The sequence below is a fragment of the Felis catus genome, chromosome E1 (assembly GCF_018350175.1).
Source record: "Felis catus isolate Fca126 chromosome E1, F.catus_Fca126_mat1.0, whole genome shotgun sequence".
NCBI classification, from domain to species: domain Eukaryota; kingdom Metazoa; phylum Chordata; class Mammalia; order Carnivora; family Felidae; genus Felis; species Felis catus.
The window spans coordinates 6,933,348-6,949,909 of NC_058381.1; the positions used below are offsets into that span (position 1 = coordinate 6,933,348).

Sequence of the window (16,562 nt, forward strand, 5' to 3'; positions counted from 1 at the left end):
AAGCCAGCTTGACGTCCCAAAGGCTTTTTAAGTAATTTTCCCGTGAATGCATTTCTCTAAGGAATACAGAATCCGTTGTTGTTGTTGTTGTTGTTGTTGTTGTTGTTGTTGTTATTTTGCTAATAGCAAAGATGACTATTATTTCCTCTTCTTGTGTCGCAGCCTTGGACCCCTCTGTATGTCCTGAGGGTAAGAAGAGATTGTGACTCTCAAAGTGAGGGTCACGTTATCTTTTGCCTTTATGTTGGATGGTGTGAGAGCCAAATGGTATCTGCAGGGCCGTCCAGTGTGGTCTGTATGCTATTGGCCTGTATGGTGTCTGAGAGAAATTATTTAGGGGCGCCTGGATGGCTCAGTTGGTCAAGCATCCAACTCTTGGTTTCCACTCAGGTTGTGATCTCACGGTCTGCGAGATCGACCCCCCACGTCAGACTCCGCGCTAACAGTATGGAGCCTGCTTGGGATTTTCTCTCTCTCTCCCTCTGTCTCTGTCCCTCCCCCACTTGCCCCACCCCTCAAAATAAATAAATAAATTTTATAAAAAGTATTTAGGGGTGCCGGGTTGGCTCATTTGATTAAGCGTCTGAGTCTTGCTTTCGTTATCTCATGGTTTGTGAGGTCGAGACCCGCATCAGGCTCTGTGCTGACAGTGCGGAGCCTGCTTGGGAGTCTCTCTCCCTGTCTCTCTCAAAATAAATAGATAAACTTAAAAAAAAAGAGGGAGAAACTATTTAACCTGTTGCCATATTTCAATGTGGTTTTTTGTTTTTTTTTTTTTTTTTTTTTTGGGACAGAGAGAGACAGAGCATGAACGGGGGAGGGGCAGAGAGAGAGGGAGACACAGAATCGGAAACAGGCTCCAGGCTCCGAGCCATCAGCCCAGAGCCTGATGTGGGGCTCGAACTCAGGGACCGCGAGATCGTGACCTGGCTGAAGTCGGACGCCTAACCGACTGCGCCACCCAGGCGCCCCACCTGTTGCCATATTTCATCAGGAGGGTTCCTGTGACAGTTGCCAGCTTCTCTTGGCAATTGAGACATCTGGCAGCTTGGGCCCCATGAGCCCCCGCTGAAACACAGCTGCACTGCGGTCTGGGCAGTGACCCCCACCAGGGCCCCCTTCCCCTCGCTGCCCCCCCCACCCCGATTTTCAGGCAGGTGTTAGACTGCAGACAGGTGTTGGCTGTCCTGACGTCCTGATCACACGAGGAACCCGCTGCTGACCCCGTGACACCTGCTACCATCTAGGTAGCCTTCCTTCCGGGGGGGGGGGGCTGCTTTGTGGGTATCTCCCTGATAACGCCAGAGCAGCAGCTTTGCCACCCAACCTGCCCCCAGCGCCTGCCTGCAACGGCGGGTCTTGTCCGCGAAAAGAGAAACGTTTAAGGAAAAAAATATGAGCGCCGCCTCTCAATGTTGACAGCAAGCTTTCCGTGCTGGCTGGCAGAGGCTTTCGCTTTCAGATTCGTCTTTGATCTTAACTGCCCGTGCTCTCAGCTCGCCATGGTTTCGGCTGCAGCCAAGTCAGCGTTTCCAGACTCGGAGTCCGCGGGACAGTCAGGGGCCAGAAAGGGACAGCCAGCCCTGTGCTTCAGAGGAAGCACCGGTGGTGGTCCTGTGTGATCCTTGGTGTTCAGGGGAACGTGGGGGACAATCTGGGGAATGCCCGCCCTTGTCCGAACAGGGCGGCTGGTCCTCTGTGTCCAGCAGGTACCGCCCGGGTCCTCCTGGGGAACGCCCCTAACCGGCTCTTCTCTCTGTGTTCCCGTGATACCCCAGGGCTTGGCCTGTCTCACACCTCTCCTCTTTTTGTCCTGTTTTCCACCAGGTGGCAGCAGACGTCGAAGTCTTTAGGTTTGTCCGGCAGCTTGCAGCCCGCAGGTGCCAAAGCTGACGCCCTCAGGGAAGAGATGGACGAGGCCGCCAACCGAGTGGAGATTTGCAGGGTACCCGCCCCCCCCCACTTTGCTCCTCCTCACCGGGACAGATGGGGGAGCCCTCAGGGAGTCCCTGATTCTTCACCGGAGTTGTAGGAAAACGCTAAGGGTGAGGTCTGGTTGGACTGAACGTCCCCAGGCGTGCCCACGGGCATCCCCAGGGCCAGGATGAGCCCTAAGAGCTGGGGCTTTGAGGCGACCTAGACTGGGGTGGGGTTGGTGGCCATGGTGGGTTATCAACAGGGTTCCTGCGTGGCAGGCAAAGAGGAAATGGCCTTGGCCTCCGTGCGAAGCGTTTGTAGGGCGCCCTGAGTCCCACAGGATGGGTTCCGGGCTGGAAAGAACAGTCGAGAATCTAGACCGTAGGCGAACCTTGACTCACTGCTGGTATTAAATTGTTTAGCTTCTGGTTCACCCTTTAATACTCCCTGAGCCCTTTTATCCGTCTCTCGCCTCCCGGGACACAGTTAATGATGACGCTGGAATGCTGACCGAGGAGATAGTCACGGACGAGAGACGTTCCCTCTGGTTTAAGAGAGAGGAATGTCTCGTTCTGAGGAGTAGGTGTCTTGGAGCTGATAGGCATTAATTGGCAATGTGCCGTTTATGGAGCTCTGTGTCTATGCACATCTGTATGCGTGCGCTCAGGTCCATTTGGCTTTAAGTCCAAGGAACAGTCTATGCACATCTGTATGCGTGCGCTCAGGTCCGTTTGGGTTCAGAACCGAGGAACAGTCTATGCACATCTGTATACGTGCGCTCAGGTCCGTTTGGCTTTAAGTCCAAGGAACAGTTTATGCACATCTGTATGCGTGCGCTCAGGTCCGTTTGGCTTCAGTCCGAGGAACAGCCTATGCACATCTGTATGCGTGCGCTCAGGTCTGTTTGGGTTCAGATCCGAGGCACAGGCTATGCACTTCTGTATGTGTGCGCTCAGGTCCGTTTGGGTTTAGATCCAAGGAACAAGCGTGTCATGTTCCTGGAAGTATGCTGGGAACCAGGTGTCTTTATCTCCTGCGCTTTTAGCGGAGAATAGCCACTTTGCATGCAGACATCTCTGATCTTTGTGGCCTTTTCTAGTCTCGTCTGCTGGCCCGTGGGCGCATCCTTTTACAGTGCAGGTGGCTTTGACCTTGCATTCAGGTGACGTTCAGGGTCAGATAGCATTTCTCTCTGGAAATTAGCAACACTGGCCAATCTGTCAAGGACTCATGATCTCTCCAGCTGCAGTGCTATGGAATCCAGCAAAGTAAAACTTTGAAATCCTTCATCAGATCCAGGACTCCTCGTGAGTAAGTACAGCTCATTTGCCATCGTAACGTGGCAATGTGTTCCTTAGGTAAGAATCTTGTTTCTTGGGGCACCTGGGTGGCTCAGTCAGTTAAGTGTCTGACTTTGGCTCAGGTCACGATCTCACAGTTCACGAGTTCGAGCCCCGCGTCAGGCTCTGTGCTGACAGCTCAGAGCCTGGAGCTTGCTTCAGATTCTCTGTCCTCCTCTCTCTCTCTCTCTCTCTGTCCCCCTCTCTCTGTCCCCCTCTCTCTCTCTGTCCCTCCCCTGCTTGTGCTCTGTCTCTCAAAACTAAATAAAAACATTTTAAAAAAAACCTTTTTTTTAAAGAATCTTGTTTCTTACAAAATTATACCTTAACCCACAAGAGACGGTGGTGTCGAGGGGGTGCTGGATAGGACTGTCCAACTACATCAGAACAGAACTCTAATACCTTCATTGGTCCATGCCTTTTTACAATTGCTATTTTTACCAAAAACTATGTTAGTTTCCTCTTCAAAGGTTAAAAAAGTGATATAATTTACCATAACCAGTGAAAAAGTACAAAAACATATCAAGAAAAGCACCAGTAATTCCCCCCCCCACCCCACCCCATTCCTGCCCGGCAACCCTTTTGCTTCCAGAGAGGATGACCAAGTCTCCCTGCTCACCGATATTTATTTATTTTTAAATTTGTTTAATGTGTCTTTATTTTTGAGAGAGAGAGAGAGACACAGCACGAGCAGCAGAGGGGCAGAGAGAGAGGGAGACACAGAATCTGAAACACGCTCCAGGCTCCAAGCTGTCAGCACAGAGCCCGATGTGGGGCTCAAACCCACGAACCGCGAGATCATGACCTGAGCCAAAGTCGGACGCTTAACTGACTGAGCCACCCAGGTGCCCCTCTAATTGCCTATTTTTGTTGGCATTTGAACTAACATTTCTACTTTCCTTAAATGCCAGTTTATAGATGTTCCCCGCATATTCGGGGTATTCAACTTTCTTCTACCTGTTGTGTCCCAAGTCATTTTCCAGTCTGTGGTTAGTCTTTTGTTGATGTCTGCCATTAAAAACTTGTTTATATGTATGTTTCCCTTGCACGGGGATAAGATTCCAGGCATCTTCCACCTCAAGGTTAAAGCATTTGGCCCGGTCTATGTTTTGAATATTGGGCATTTCCGCAGAGGTACAGTGGTCTCTCCTTGTTGTTCTAAATTGTACTTCCCTAACGACACAAGATGATGAACATTTTCTCATGCACTTACTTGCTATCCGGCTATGATCTTTGGTGACATGTTTGTGCAGGTCTTTTGTCCACTTTTCAATTGGGTTATTTAATAGCATGTGGTTAAAAAAAATTTTTTTAATGTTTTATTTGTTTTTGAGAGCTAGAGATAGAGTGTGAACGGGGAGGGGGAGAGAGAGAGAGGGAGACACAGAATCCGAAGCAGGCTCCAGGCTCCGAGCTGTCAGCAAAGAGCCCGACACGGGGCTTGAGCCCACAAACTGTGAGAGCATGACCTGAGCCAAGATCCAAGAGTCAGAGGCTGAACCGACTGAGCCCCAACAATCTTTGAATTGGTGTGTTTAGACGATTGATGTTTAAGTGATTATTGAATATACTAATACCTACCATATTTCTTCCTGTTTTCTATTTGTTTCTCTTCTTCTCTGTTACTATTTTTGCTCTCAGCGTTTCTGCCTTTTGAGGCTTCACTTTAGCCTTTCAGGTGGCTTTGCTTTTTCTCCTTTCTCAGTCTATCAATTATACTTTTCTCAGGGTTTATGTTTTTAGTGGGAGCCCAAGAGTTTGCAATATATATTCATAACACATCCAAGTCCACTTTGGAAGAGCTGTTTAGCACTTCCCATATAGTGCAAGTATGTCTCAGTGAGAAAATACCCCTGGTTCCTTCCACTGACTTGTACATAAGCATTCGTAAGCACAAGTGTGTTTATATGACTGTATCCATGTAATCATACACCGTGCAATCATGTGTGTTTATCTCAATGCATGGATACGTTCACATATGCGTAAGTACATTGTTGCTTGCAAATTTATCCCGTAGATTAAGCATGAGAAAAATAAAAGTTTTATGGTATCTTCACTTAGTCCTTCTCTAATGTTCGTCCTTTCTTTGTGAGCGTCTGAGTTTCTGACCTTTATCTTTTTCATTCTGTCTTAAAGAACATGTTTTTTCACACATTTCTTTTTTTTTTTAATTTTTTTTTTAACGTTTTATTTTTTATTTTTGGGACAGAGAGAGACAGAGCATGAACGGGGGAGGGGCAGAGAGAGAGAGAGACACAGAATCGGAAACAGGCTCCAGGCTCCGAGCCATCAGCCCAGAGCCTGACGCGGGGCTCGAACTCACAGACCGCGAGATCGTGACCTGGCTGAAGTCGGACGCTTAACCGACTGCGCCACCCAGGCGCCCCTACACATTTCTTATAAGACAGGTCTGCTGGCAACAAATCCCGTAAATTTCTTCAAATCCCTTTAAAAAATTTTTTTTTAATGTTTTACTTATTTTTGAGAGAGAGAGCGCATGAGTAGGGGAGGGGCAGAGAGAGAGAGAGAGAGGGAGATGTAGAATCTAAGCAGGCCCCAGGCTCTGAGCTGTCAGCACAGAGCCCGATGTGGGGCTCGAACTCATGAGCCGTGAGATCATGACCTGAGCCGAAGTTGGGCGCTTAACCAACGGAGCCACTCAGGCACTCCTCTTTAAGTCCCTTTTGAAAGAAATTTTGCAGTGTATGGATTTCTAGGTTGGTGAGCTTTTTTTTTTTCCCCCTCTTCTCCATACTTTAAATATTTTACTCTACCCTCTTCTGGCTTTGCATGTTTTCTGAGGAGAGGTCAGATGTCATTCTTATCTTGTGTTCTGCTAAAACATTTTTAACCTCTGGCTTCTTTCAGTATTTTTTCTTTGTTTTTGATTTTCTGAAGTTTGAATATGCTGTGCTATGCCTAGGTGTCTTTTTTTTTTTTTTTAACTAAAATCCCTAATATCCCAACTCAATCTTGCTAATATTTTTTAATTTAACTATAAGAACGGTGTGCCTGGGTGACTCGGTTGAGCGTCCAACTCTTAATTTTGGCTCAGGTCATGATCTCACGGTTCATGAGCTCAAGCCCCACATTTGGCTCTGTGCTGACAGTGTGGTACCTGCTTGGAATTCTCTCTCACCCTCCCTCCCTCCCCCCCCCCCCCCATGTAAATAAAAACTTAAAAAGAAATTCTTTTAAATAAATTTAACTATAAGGAAATACAAAACCAGAATTAATTTTAAACTGCAGAATTTATCCTAAGGAAATAATCAAGAGACGGGTGCAAATCTATACGAACACATGCTTTCCAAGTGTTGTAATGAAAAATTAGAAACACAGTATCCAGCAACAGACTGGTTGGTCTGTTCAATATATGGTCCATTCATACATTAAATGTCATGTGACCGTTAGAAAGACTGTTTCTCTGGGGGGGGTGGGGGGGGAATAAACTGCAACATGGTCTGGTCCCATTTTTGTTTTGTTTTTATTTTTTTTTTCAACGTTTATTTATTTTTGGGACAGAGAGAGACAGAGCATGAACAGGGGAGGGGCAGAGAGAGAGGGAGACACAGAATCGGAAACAGGCTCCAGGCTCCGAGCCATCAGCCCAGAGCCTGACGCGGGGCTCGAACTCACGGACCGCGAGATCGTGACCTGGCTGAAGTCAGACGCTTAACCGACTGCGCCACCCAGGCGCCCCTTTGGTCCCATTTTCGTAAACCAACCATACAAAGTGTGGGACTGATGAAAATAGATATAATGTGAGCAGACATCACGTGTGTTTGTAGCGCTCTCTCTGTTGTGGTGGGATTGCAGGTGAACGTGGGTATTTACTCTGTATTTTTTCCGAGCGTGGATTCGTCGCGAAAGCAGAAAACAAATGATTTTTAAAACACGTTAAACTCTGGTGATGATTGATTTTTCTTTTCTTTATAAAGGAAATTTGCTCATGATTCACATAAATGGAAATTGGATTTAGTTTTCACTTTCATTTCTTACAATTCGGCTTATTTGGGACTGTTGTTAACTCAGTAAGACGGTAATCCGATTATACCTTTAAGAAATCCTTTCGTGTTCCTGAGGGCGCCCACAGATGGTCTGTCTGACTTTTCCAACATCATCTTTTGGCATAGCTCAAATGCTGAGTCATCGAAGGTGTACCATTTAGTCTTTCAAGGGGTCCCTGCCTTTCCTCTGTCTACTGAGCCATTTTTATCATTCGACCCTTTGTTTTTTCCCTGCCTTGACCTACCTCCCTCACGGCTGCTGGTGATGGATGCCTCCTGACCAAAACTGTCGTAGGCATGGCAGCTTAAGTTGGTTCCTCTAGAAACTGCTGGCTTCAGCAGTCCTACAAAGGCTTTCATTGTAGGGGAGCTCTGGTGAGGGGGAGCTGAGGCTTAGAACCCATTTTACCTGGGGGCGCCTGGGTGGCTCAGTCGGTCAAGCGTCCGACTTCGGCTCAGGTCATGATCTCACAGTTCGTGGGTTCGAGCCCCACATCGGGCTCAGAGGCTGGAGCCTGCTTTGGATTCTGTCTCCTTCTCTCTCTGCCCCTCCCCACTTGTGCTCTGTCTCTCTCTGCCTCTCAAAAATAAAGCAACGTAATAATAAAAAAAAATTAAAAAAAAAAAACCATTTTACCCATGGGGAAAATTACCGCACCTTCATTTCTCATTCAGCAAATAGTTACAAAGCCTCTGCTGTGCAAAGCACATTTAAGACCGTGGAGGACAGGGCAGGTGAGATTCTTGAACTCTTTCTTGGTAGCCACTCCCCCCAAATTCAGCACTTACCTAAGATGTTTAGATGAGAACTCCATGTGATGTCGTGCCTGGCACCTAGATTCTTCCCCACAAATGTTAATTCATTTCTTTTTAAAAATCTTTTTAGGGGCGCCTGGGTGGCTCAGTCGGTTAAGCGTCCGACTTCGGCTCAGGTCACGATCTCGCGGTCCGTGAGTTCGAGCCCCGCGTCGGGCTCTGTGCTGACTGCTCGGAGCCTGGAGCCTGTTTCGGATTCTGTGTCTCCCTCTCTCTCTGACCCTCCCCCGTTCATGCTCTGTCTCTCTCTGTCTCAAAAATAAATAAACGTTAAAAAAAATCTTTTTAATGTTTGTTTATTTTTGAGAGAGAGAGAGACAGAGACAGAACAAGTGGGGGAGGGGCAGAGAGAGAGGGAGACACAGAATCCGAAGCAGGCTCCAGGCTCTGAGCTGTCAGCACAGAGCCCGATGAGGGCTCGAACTCACAGATCGTGAGATCATGACCTGAGCCCAAGAGGGACACTTAGCCCACTGAGCCACCCAGGTGCCCAGAATGTTAATTCATTTCTTTCCTCTTTCTTCATCCTTTGAAACTGGACCAAGCGTAGCATTGACTGATCTGTGCTTAAAGCTCTCCAAAGAACAGATTTCCCTCTTAACTCTGTGCCTTGTAGGTACAAGAACAGTTCAACAGTGTCTGCCTGTCCAGGGTCCTGGAAAAGGAAACAGATCCCTGCTCATGTTCCAGTGCTCTCACGGAGCCTGGCTTAATTGGCAGCTGGGGGGCAGGGGGGCTGAGGGTTGTGAGGTTGGTGCAGAATGCTTGGTGGAAAGGGGGGGTGGGCAGTCCATGAAACAGCCTCTTCCTGAAGCATGTGGTGGCGCGCCTTCCTTCATTCAGCACCTGGATCCGCTTTCTAGGGCTGTTCTCATAGTTTCCGCAACTCATGCATGATAGGTTCTTCTCTGCTCAGCTGAGCGTCTCTTGTAAAGATCTGTCTCTTGCAGAGATCCGGGAGGAACTCTAGAGACCACCTGACTTGGGCAGACAAGTTCAGAGACACGACAGGCTAACAGACATGCTCAGTGACGGAGTCTGCAGTCCTACCCAAAACATACCGTTAACTGCCCCCTTGCCGTGGGCGTTTCCATGGAAGTGACCCACTCTCGAAAGAGAACGCACCCCAGACTCCGATCCAGCAAGAGGCCACTGCCCCCTCATCCCGCGGAGAGCTGGATGGTGCAGGACGGTCAACACCCCGAGACTTGCGCATGACGTGGGCAGAGCCCGCGCTCTTCCCAGTGTTGAATCAGCAGCCCTGCTTTGAACCGGCCCACCTGTCTTAGCCACCTTCCCCCCAACTGTTGTGTTTCCACTTCTCGCCCAGACGCGGGTGACCAACCAGTCAGTGTTGAGGATGAAGGAGGGCAGAGCGGTTCAGGGATCAGGGAAAGGAAGTGGCAGGCCATTTCAGGGAGGGCAGGAGCGCCCCTTGTCCTCGGAGGGGGTGCCAGCCGCGGGGATGTGTGGAAGTGATTTGCACATCACTCCCCCACACCAGCCTTCCTGACTCTGGACTCTGGCTCACGTGTTACAATCCCCGGGGAGACTACCGGCCTAGGTGTTCTTTTCATACTTACTCATCCTCTGGAGTCCTGGTTGGGAGACACAGGGACGCCCATGAGGAAACTTGGCCATGTGTCAGGAATTATTAAAAACGGGATTTCACAGTGGTGAAGGCTCCTGCTTCCTTCAGCGGTGAAGGCTTCCTGTGATGTCTAGACTCACGCGTTAGCTGCTCGATTGTTTTATGTTTGGCCTCAGTGCTGCGTTTCCCCTCCCGCAGGACCAGCTCTCGGCGGACATGTACAGTTTTGTGGCCAAAGAAATCGACTATGCAAACTACTTTCAAACGGTAAGGGTCCAGAAAGGTAAGAGCCCTTAAAATTTGGTCCCAAGACGCAGGGTGCGGACAGGAAGGAAGGGGGTGTGGAACCAAATGGTGGAACACACTATGGGAAAGAATATGGTATTTAATGGTTCTGTCTGTGAATAAATCCTGTCTTCTATTTCCCCTTTGCATGGACTTCACTAAAAACCTAAGAGTAAAACTCAACCCATCTGCCCATGCAGATGATTGCAATTCTGTCGTCTGTAACAGCGGTTCTCAGGGGTGATTTTGTCCCCTCTTCCAGTGGATGTCTGGCCATGTCTGCAGACGTTTGGGGCTGTCACCATTGGGGGAGGTGCACCTAGGGTCAGGAGTGCTGCTGAACATCTTACTGTGCACAGGACAGCCTCCCACAGCGAAGAGTGACTGCATCCCAAATGTCCGTCGGGCCAAGGTTAAGACGCCCTGGTCTATCATCAACAGGGAGCTTGGGAAGGAGATGATAACCCCCCAGCAAATATTTGTTTTTCATTTCGATCTTGGCCAAAGACCATGACAAGTAGGTAAACGATGATTAAGGTGGCCTCTCGTCGATGAAAGCAGATTAAGAAACAGGTCTGAGTCATCCATACTTGAATAATCTGGTCCAAATAATTAAGACCCTGGCTCTTTACCGGGGTAAGTGCAAGGCAAGTCAAAAACAAAACAGAACAGGGGCGCCTGGGTGGCTCAGTCGGTTAAGCGTCCAACTTCGGCTCAGGTCACGATCTCACAGTTCTTGAGTTCAAGCCCCACGTCGGGCTCTGTGCTGACAGCTCAGAGCCTGGAACCTGCTTGGGATTCTGTGTCTCCCTCTCTCTCTCTCTCTCTGCCCCTGCCCCGTTCGCGCTCTATCTGTCAAAAATAAACGTTAAAAATAGTTTTTTAAAAACAAAGCAGAGCAAAACAAAACCAGCAACAATTCAAAACACTTGAGAGAAAAACCCCAAGTTAAAAATCCAGGTTAAGCTCGCCTGCCTTTAAACTCTGGGGGATAAGATGCAAACTTTAAATGATCCAGGAAGTGATGGGGTGCCTAGCAGAGGCAAGGGGGCCGGTCATAGCTGTGATCGGCGAGTGGTCCAGACATTCAGATGAATCCCTTCCATCCTGAAAAAGCACTGATAAGCATATTCCTTCCAACCTGGATGGTTTATTTAAAAATAGCAGCACGTTCACAAGTTTATTCCATCGGGTATATGTACGGAGGTAATATTTTAAAATTTCTTGAATGACCTTTTTGACATTCCAAAGCCACCTTGGACTGCCTCCTTCCTACTTATGGACCATTCATTCTGGTGCTCGGATTTTTTTTTTTTTTAAACTCATGTTAGTTTTTAGGTTTCACTCGGAGGTCAAGGTTATCTACTGTCCGCGTCGAGCATTTAAACAGAGCGGTTCCCTCCCCTTCCCCTGGTGCACGCGCACCCAATGGCGGGGTGGGGGGGTGAGGGTTCAGAAATGGTGTTGTTCCCTGGGGTTTGTCTGCCCTTGTGGGCACTTCAGCCGCTGGTTTAGTGGTAGGATGGTCAAAAGTGGGCAAATTGAAAGAATTTGATTTTTGGGGTTGTATCACGAGAGCCAAAGCCGTTTCACCACCGAGGTACTCACAGAGGATGCTACATCAAGCCACACACGTTTTCTTTTCTTTTTTCTTTTTTTAAGTTCGTTTTGAGAGAGAGAGAGAGAGAGAGTGAGTGGGGGAGGGGCAGATGGAGAGGGGGGGAGAGAGAGAGAGAGAGAGAGAGAGAATATCCGAAGCAGGCTCCCTGCTGTCAACATGGAGCCTCATACAGCGCTCGAGCTCACGAACCATGAGACCACAACCTGAGCCAAAACCAAGAGTCGGTCGCTTACCCGACTGAACCACCCGGGCGTCTCAAGCCACACGTTTTCTGATCACTTACATATCAAACCCATTTTGCAGAGGGGTGCCTGGGTGGCTCACTCAGGTAAGCGACTGACTCTTGGTTTCGGCTCAGGTCATGATCTCACGGTTCATGGGATCGAGCCCCATGTTGGGCTCTGCACTGACCACACAGAGCCTCCTTGGGATATCCTCTCTCTCTCTCTCTCTCTCTCTCTCTGTGCCCCTCCCCAGCTCGCTCGCGTGCTCTCTCTCTCAAAATAAATAAAAATCAAAAAAAAAAAAAAGAGCTGTATAAACTCACCTTACAGAAACCAAGATCCATACAGACTAGCATACAGCTCGGTCTTCCAGGGAAACGGAATTTCCAGGCAAATCTCTTAGTGCGTTTCCCACTTGTGTTTTCCTATCGCTTTCCTCCCTTTGCTGCTTTTGCTTGGAGGATGGGATGCCAGGCGAGGTCCCGTCGCCGTGGAGGCCAGCTCTCCGTGTCAGGCTCCCGGCCTGGGGTGGTCCCCCTGTTCCTTCGTGGTTCTCCGGCTCCCCGAGATTTCCACTTCTGGCGAGTTCTCTGCTGCCGAGGCTCGGGGGGGGGGGGGGGGAAGCATGCTGCAGCCGTCACATTAGGTGGATGAGAGAGCAGGGGACTCACGCCTCCTCGCAGGGCACCCCGCCAGGGCCAGCCTCCTGTGCGCCCCACCCTCCCGCGAGCGATAACCTTGTCCTTGTGTCTTCTCAGCTAATAGAAGTGCAGGCAGAATACCACAGGAAGTCCCTGACGCTCCTGCAGGCTGTGCTGCCCCAGATAAAGGCACAGCAGGGTGAGTGAGCTGGGGGGGGGGGGGGGGGGGAGCCCGAGTGCCTTGTGAGCCGAGACTGTTCCCTGTGTTCCAGCCCCCCTTACGCTCTCTCAAGAGAGCCACATCTATTTATTTTTTTTTTTAATTTTTAAGTGTATTTATGTCGAGGGAGAGGGGGGAAGGGGCAGAGAGAGAGAGAGAATCCCAGGCAGTCTCCATGCTCTCAGCACAGAGCCTAATGTGGGACTTGAACCCACAAACCTGAGATCACGACCTGAGCTGAAGTCAAGAGTCGGATGTTTAACCGACTGAGCCACCCAAGCGCCCCGACAGAACCACATTAGGTTGAGCTTCTGGAACTTCGAAGGCTGGTGCCTTGATCTAATGGCACACTCACACGCACAGCCCCCACGACGAGGCGACGAGGTGGGGGCTGTGCCCCATGGAGGCAGGCCAAGCAGTCTGGACACAGCCAGCCAGCCGTCTGCCCCACCCAGTCCTGTCTCCCTCATCCCCAAACCACAAAAACGGGGACCTAACTGGTCCTCCATGTGTTTGATGGTCAGGAAGATCTGACCGGAGGGCAGACGTATTCGAGCACCAGTGACCTTCACTAACTGCCCACTGGCCTCTCTCGCTTGCCCCGCTCAGAGGCCTGGGTAGAGAAGCCTTCCTTCGGGAAGCCCTTGGAGGAGCACCTCATGATCAGCGGCCGGGAGATCGCCTTCCCAATTGAGGCCTGTGTGACGATGCTGCTGGAATGTGGAATGCAGGAGGAGGTAGGTCTGGGCGTGGCTCGACCCCGCCCGAGCAGGGGTCTTCCTCCCTGTGACCGCGCCTCCAGGATCTCCTTCTCTCTGGCCCCCAGCCACGCAGACGTGTGACGATACGGGGCAGCCCCCTCCCTCCCCAGCACACACACTGGTCCTGCTTCCTCCCATAAGCTTTTACTTTTCAGGGAGGGAGGGAGGCTTGTGGGAGGTGGATAGCACTGGCCTGAGGAACTTCCGGCCACACCCCAGGATCCTGTCTTCACATTGAGCAGGACGTGGCCATGCTGCGGCTGCTACTGATGCTGCCTCTGGTGGTCCCTCCTCTTCCTCCTCCTCCTTCCTCCTCCCCCCTCCTCCCCCTCCTCCTCTTCCTCCCCCCTTCCCCTCCTCCTCCTCCCCCCTTCCCCTCCTCCTCCCCCCTCCTCTCCCTCCTTCTCATCCCCCTGTCCTCCATCCTTCTTCCTCCTCCTCCTCCTTCTTCCTCCTCCTTCCTCCTCCCCCTCCTCCTCTTCCTCCCCCCTCCTCTTCCTCCCCCCTTTCCTCTCCTCCTCCTCCTCCTCCCCCTTCCTCTCCCTCCTTCTTCTCCCCCTGTCCTCCATCCTCCTCCCACCCTCCTCCTCCTCCTCCTCCCCCTCCTCCTCCTTCTTCCTCCTCCCCCCTCCTCCTCCCCCCTCCTCCCCCTCTTCCCCCTCCTCCTCCCTCCTCCCACCCTCCTGCTCCTCCTTCTCCTCTCCCCTCCTGCTCCTTCTTCCTCCTCCCCCTCCTCCCTCCTCCCTCCTCCCCCCTCCTTCGTCCTCCACCCTCCTCCTCCTCCTCCCCCCTCCTGCTCCTTCCTCCTCCCCCCTCCCCCTCTGCCTCCTCTCACCTCCTCTTCCTCCTCCCCCCTCCTCCTCCCCTTCCTCCTCCCCCTCCTCCTCCCCCTCCTCCTTCCCCTCCTCCTTCTTCTTCCCCCTCCCTCCTCTTCCCCCTCCCTCCTCTTCCTCCTCCCTCCTCTTCCTCCTCCCTCCTCTTCCTCCTCCCTCCTCTTCCTCCTCCTCCCCCTTCTCATCCTTCCTCCTCCCCACTCTCCCCTTCCCCCTCCCCCTTCCTCTTCCCCCTCCTCCTTCCCCTCCTCACCCTCCTCTTCCTCCTCCTCCTCATCTTCCTCCTCTTCCTTCTCCTCCCCCTCCTCCCCCCTTTCTCCTCCTCCTCCTTCTCCTCCTTCTTCCTCCTCCCTCTCCTCCTCCCCCCTCCTCCCCTTCCTCCTCCCTCTCCTCCTCCCCCCTCCTCCCCCTTCCTCCTCCTTCCTCCTTCTTCCTCCTTCTCCTTCCTCCTCTCCCTCCTCCTCCCCCTCCTCCAACCCCCTTCTCCCCCTTCCTCTCCCTCCCCCCTCCTTCTCCTCCTCCTCCTTCTTTTCCTTCTCATCTTCCTCCTTCTCCTCCTCCCCTTCCTCTCCTTCCTCCTCCCCCTCCTCCCCTTTGTCCTCCCCCTTCTCCTCCTTCCTCCTCCCCCTCCTCCCCTCCTCCTCTTATTTTCACTGCTTTATAAGCTCCCCCATTTCAAAAATAGACCTTTTAGCCTTTTTGATCACAACTCTCTCATAGAGAGTCTGAAAACATGATTGATTGAGACGTTAGGAAGCACTTCTTAAGAGCCACATGTGAAGACGTCTATGGGAAAGCGGCGACTGTCGTTCTATTGCTGCGTAAACCATTTCCTGGGAGGCAGCCCTCACGTTTGGTTTCTTCTGTAGGCTTATTTTGAAGTCTCAACAACATCTTCCTTTGATCTGACCAGCCAGTCGATATTCAGGGCGTGCCAGGCATTTATCTCCGAGCAGAGTATAAAAGGGGACGTGGTGGCTTTCAAACTTACTGGTTCAAAACCTGATTAATTCGGAACAGTTGTAAGTCTGTAAGCGAGCACGGGGTCCCGTGCGGCAAACTGAGGGCTGCACAAGACAAGGAAGCCAGTGAATGCTCAGATGCGCGTTGGCCCCCTCTTCTGTGCCAGGCATGTTCGCACGCCGGCCATTCCAGACGAACCACGTTTTAAGTGCTGGCCGTTTCCACGTCTGTTATCGGTTACCAGATGAAGGGGTCTGTATGGTCCCTGAGCCATGGCTTCACGGTGGAAGGTAAACTGGGTTGTTGTTGTATTGTTTTCCTCCCCATCACTTCTTGGAATTATGGAAAACCTGAAACACGTAAAGGCAAGGTAACGAGCCTCATCACCCAGCTTATGGACGGTCCCGTTTTGTCTCTCCCTCCGATCCTGGCCCCCAACGCCTGCCTTGGATAATTTGAAGCCAATCCCAAACCGTTCTGTGATTTCATCTGTAATATTTCAGGACGTTTCTCTAAAAGATGGGGAATGTGTAATAATTCTGTATAACCCGTAACTTAAAAATATCATGTGCAGAACGTAAAAATAATTTGTTCGTATCTTGAAGTATAACATTTCCAAATTATCAAAACACACTCCAGATGCCAAGAAGATTCAATGATAGACACAGATTTTCAAAAACACCCACACAAGAGATCAAGAAAAACACAGGACTTAACATAAAATGTATTATGGAACTACAAAAACATTATTTGTTGTGATATAAATGGCCACCACTCACTCTTTAAAAGAAAAGAGGCTCGGGGCGCCTGGGTGGCTCGGTCCGTTAAGCGTCCGACTTCGACTCAGGTCATGATCTTGCGGTCTGTGGGTTCGAGTCCCACATCGGGCTCTGGGCTGATGGCTCAGAGCCTGGAGCCTGTTTCCGATTCTGTGTCTCCCTCTCTCTCTGCCCCTCCCCCACTCATGCTCTCTCTCTCTCAAAAATAAACATTAAGGGGCGCCTGGGTGGCTCAGTCGGTTAAGCAGCCGACTTCGGCTCAGGTCATGATCTCACGGTCCATGAGTTCAAGCCCCGCATCGGGCTCTGTGCTGACAGCTCAGAGCCTGGAGCCTGCTTCCGATTCTGTGTCTCCTTCTCTCTCTGCCCCTCCCCCACTCATGCTCTCTCTCTTTCTCTCAAAAATAAACATTAAGAAAAAATTTTTTTAAGGAACCAAATAAAAAATCTATAGGTTTTAAAAAATCTATTTGACGACCCTACTCCCTTCTCTTTGATGTTGTCCATCACCAAATGCTATTGGTTTTCCTCCACAGTAGGGGCATGGTTTTATGACGATCCAAC

At 50.6% G+C, this 16,562-nt stretch overlaps 1 protein-coding gene across 6 annotated transcripts in view; it reads left to right on the forward strand.

Annotated features, from left to right (window-relative positions):
- The window catches only part of ARHGAP44 (Rho GTPase activating protein 44), a 183,404-nt gene that overhangs the window by 132,544 nt on the left and 34,298 nt on the right, over positions 1–16,562 (forward strand). For all 6 annotated transcript variants that reach the window (XM_023244132.2, XM_023244136.2, XM_023244131.2 and 3 more), the window contains 4 exons: positions 1,828–1,945; positions 9,870–9,938; positions 12,560–12,641; positions 13,272–13,399. In XM_023244132.2, coding sequence (XP_023099900.1) covers positions 1,828–1,945; positions 9,870–9,938; positions 12,560–12,641; positions 13,272–13,399 — 397 coding nt within the window. The remainder of the gene's footprint in view (positions 1–1,827; positions 1,946–9,869; positions 9,939–12,559; positions 12,642–13,271; positions 13,400–16,562) is intronic.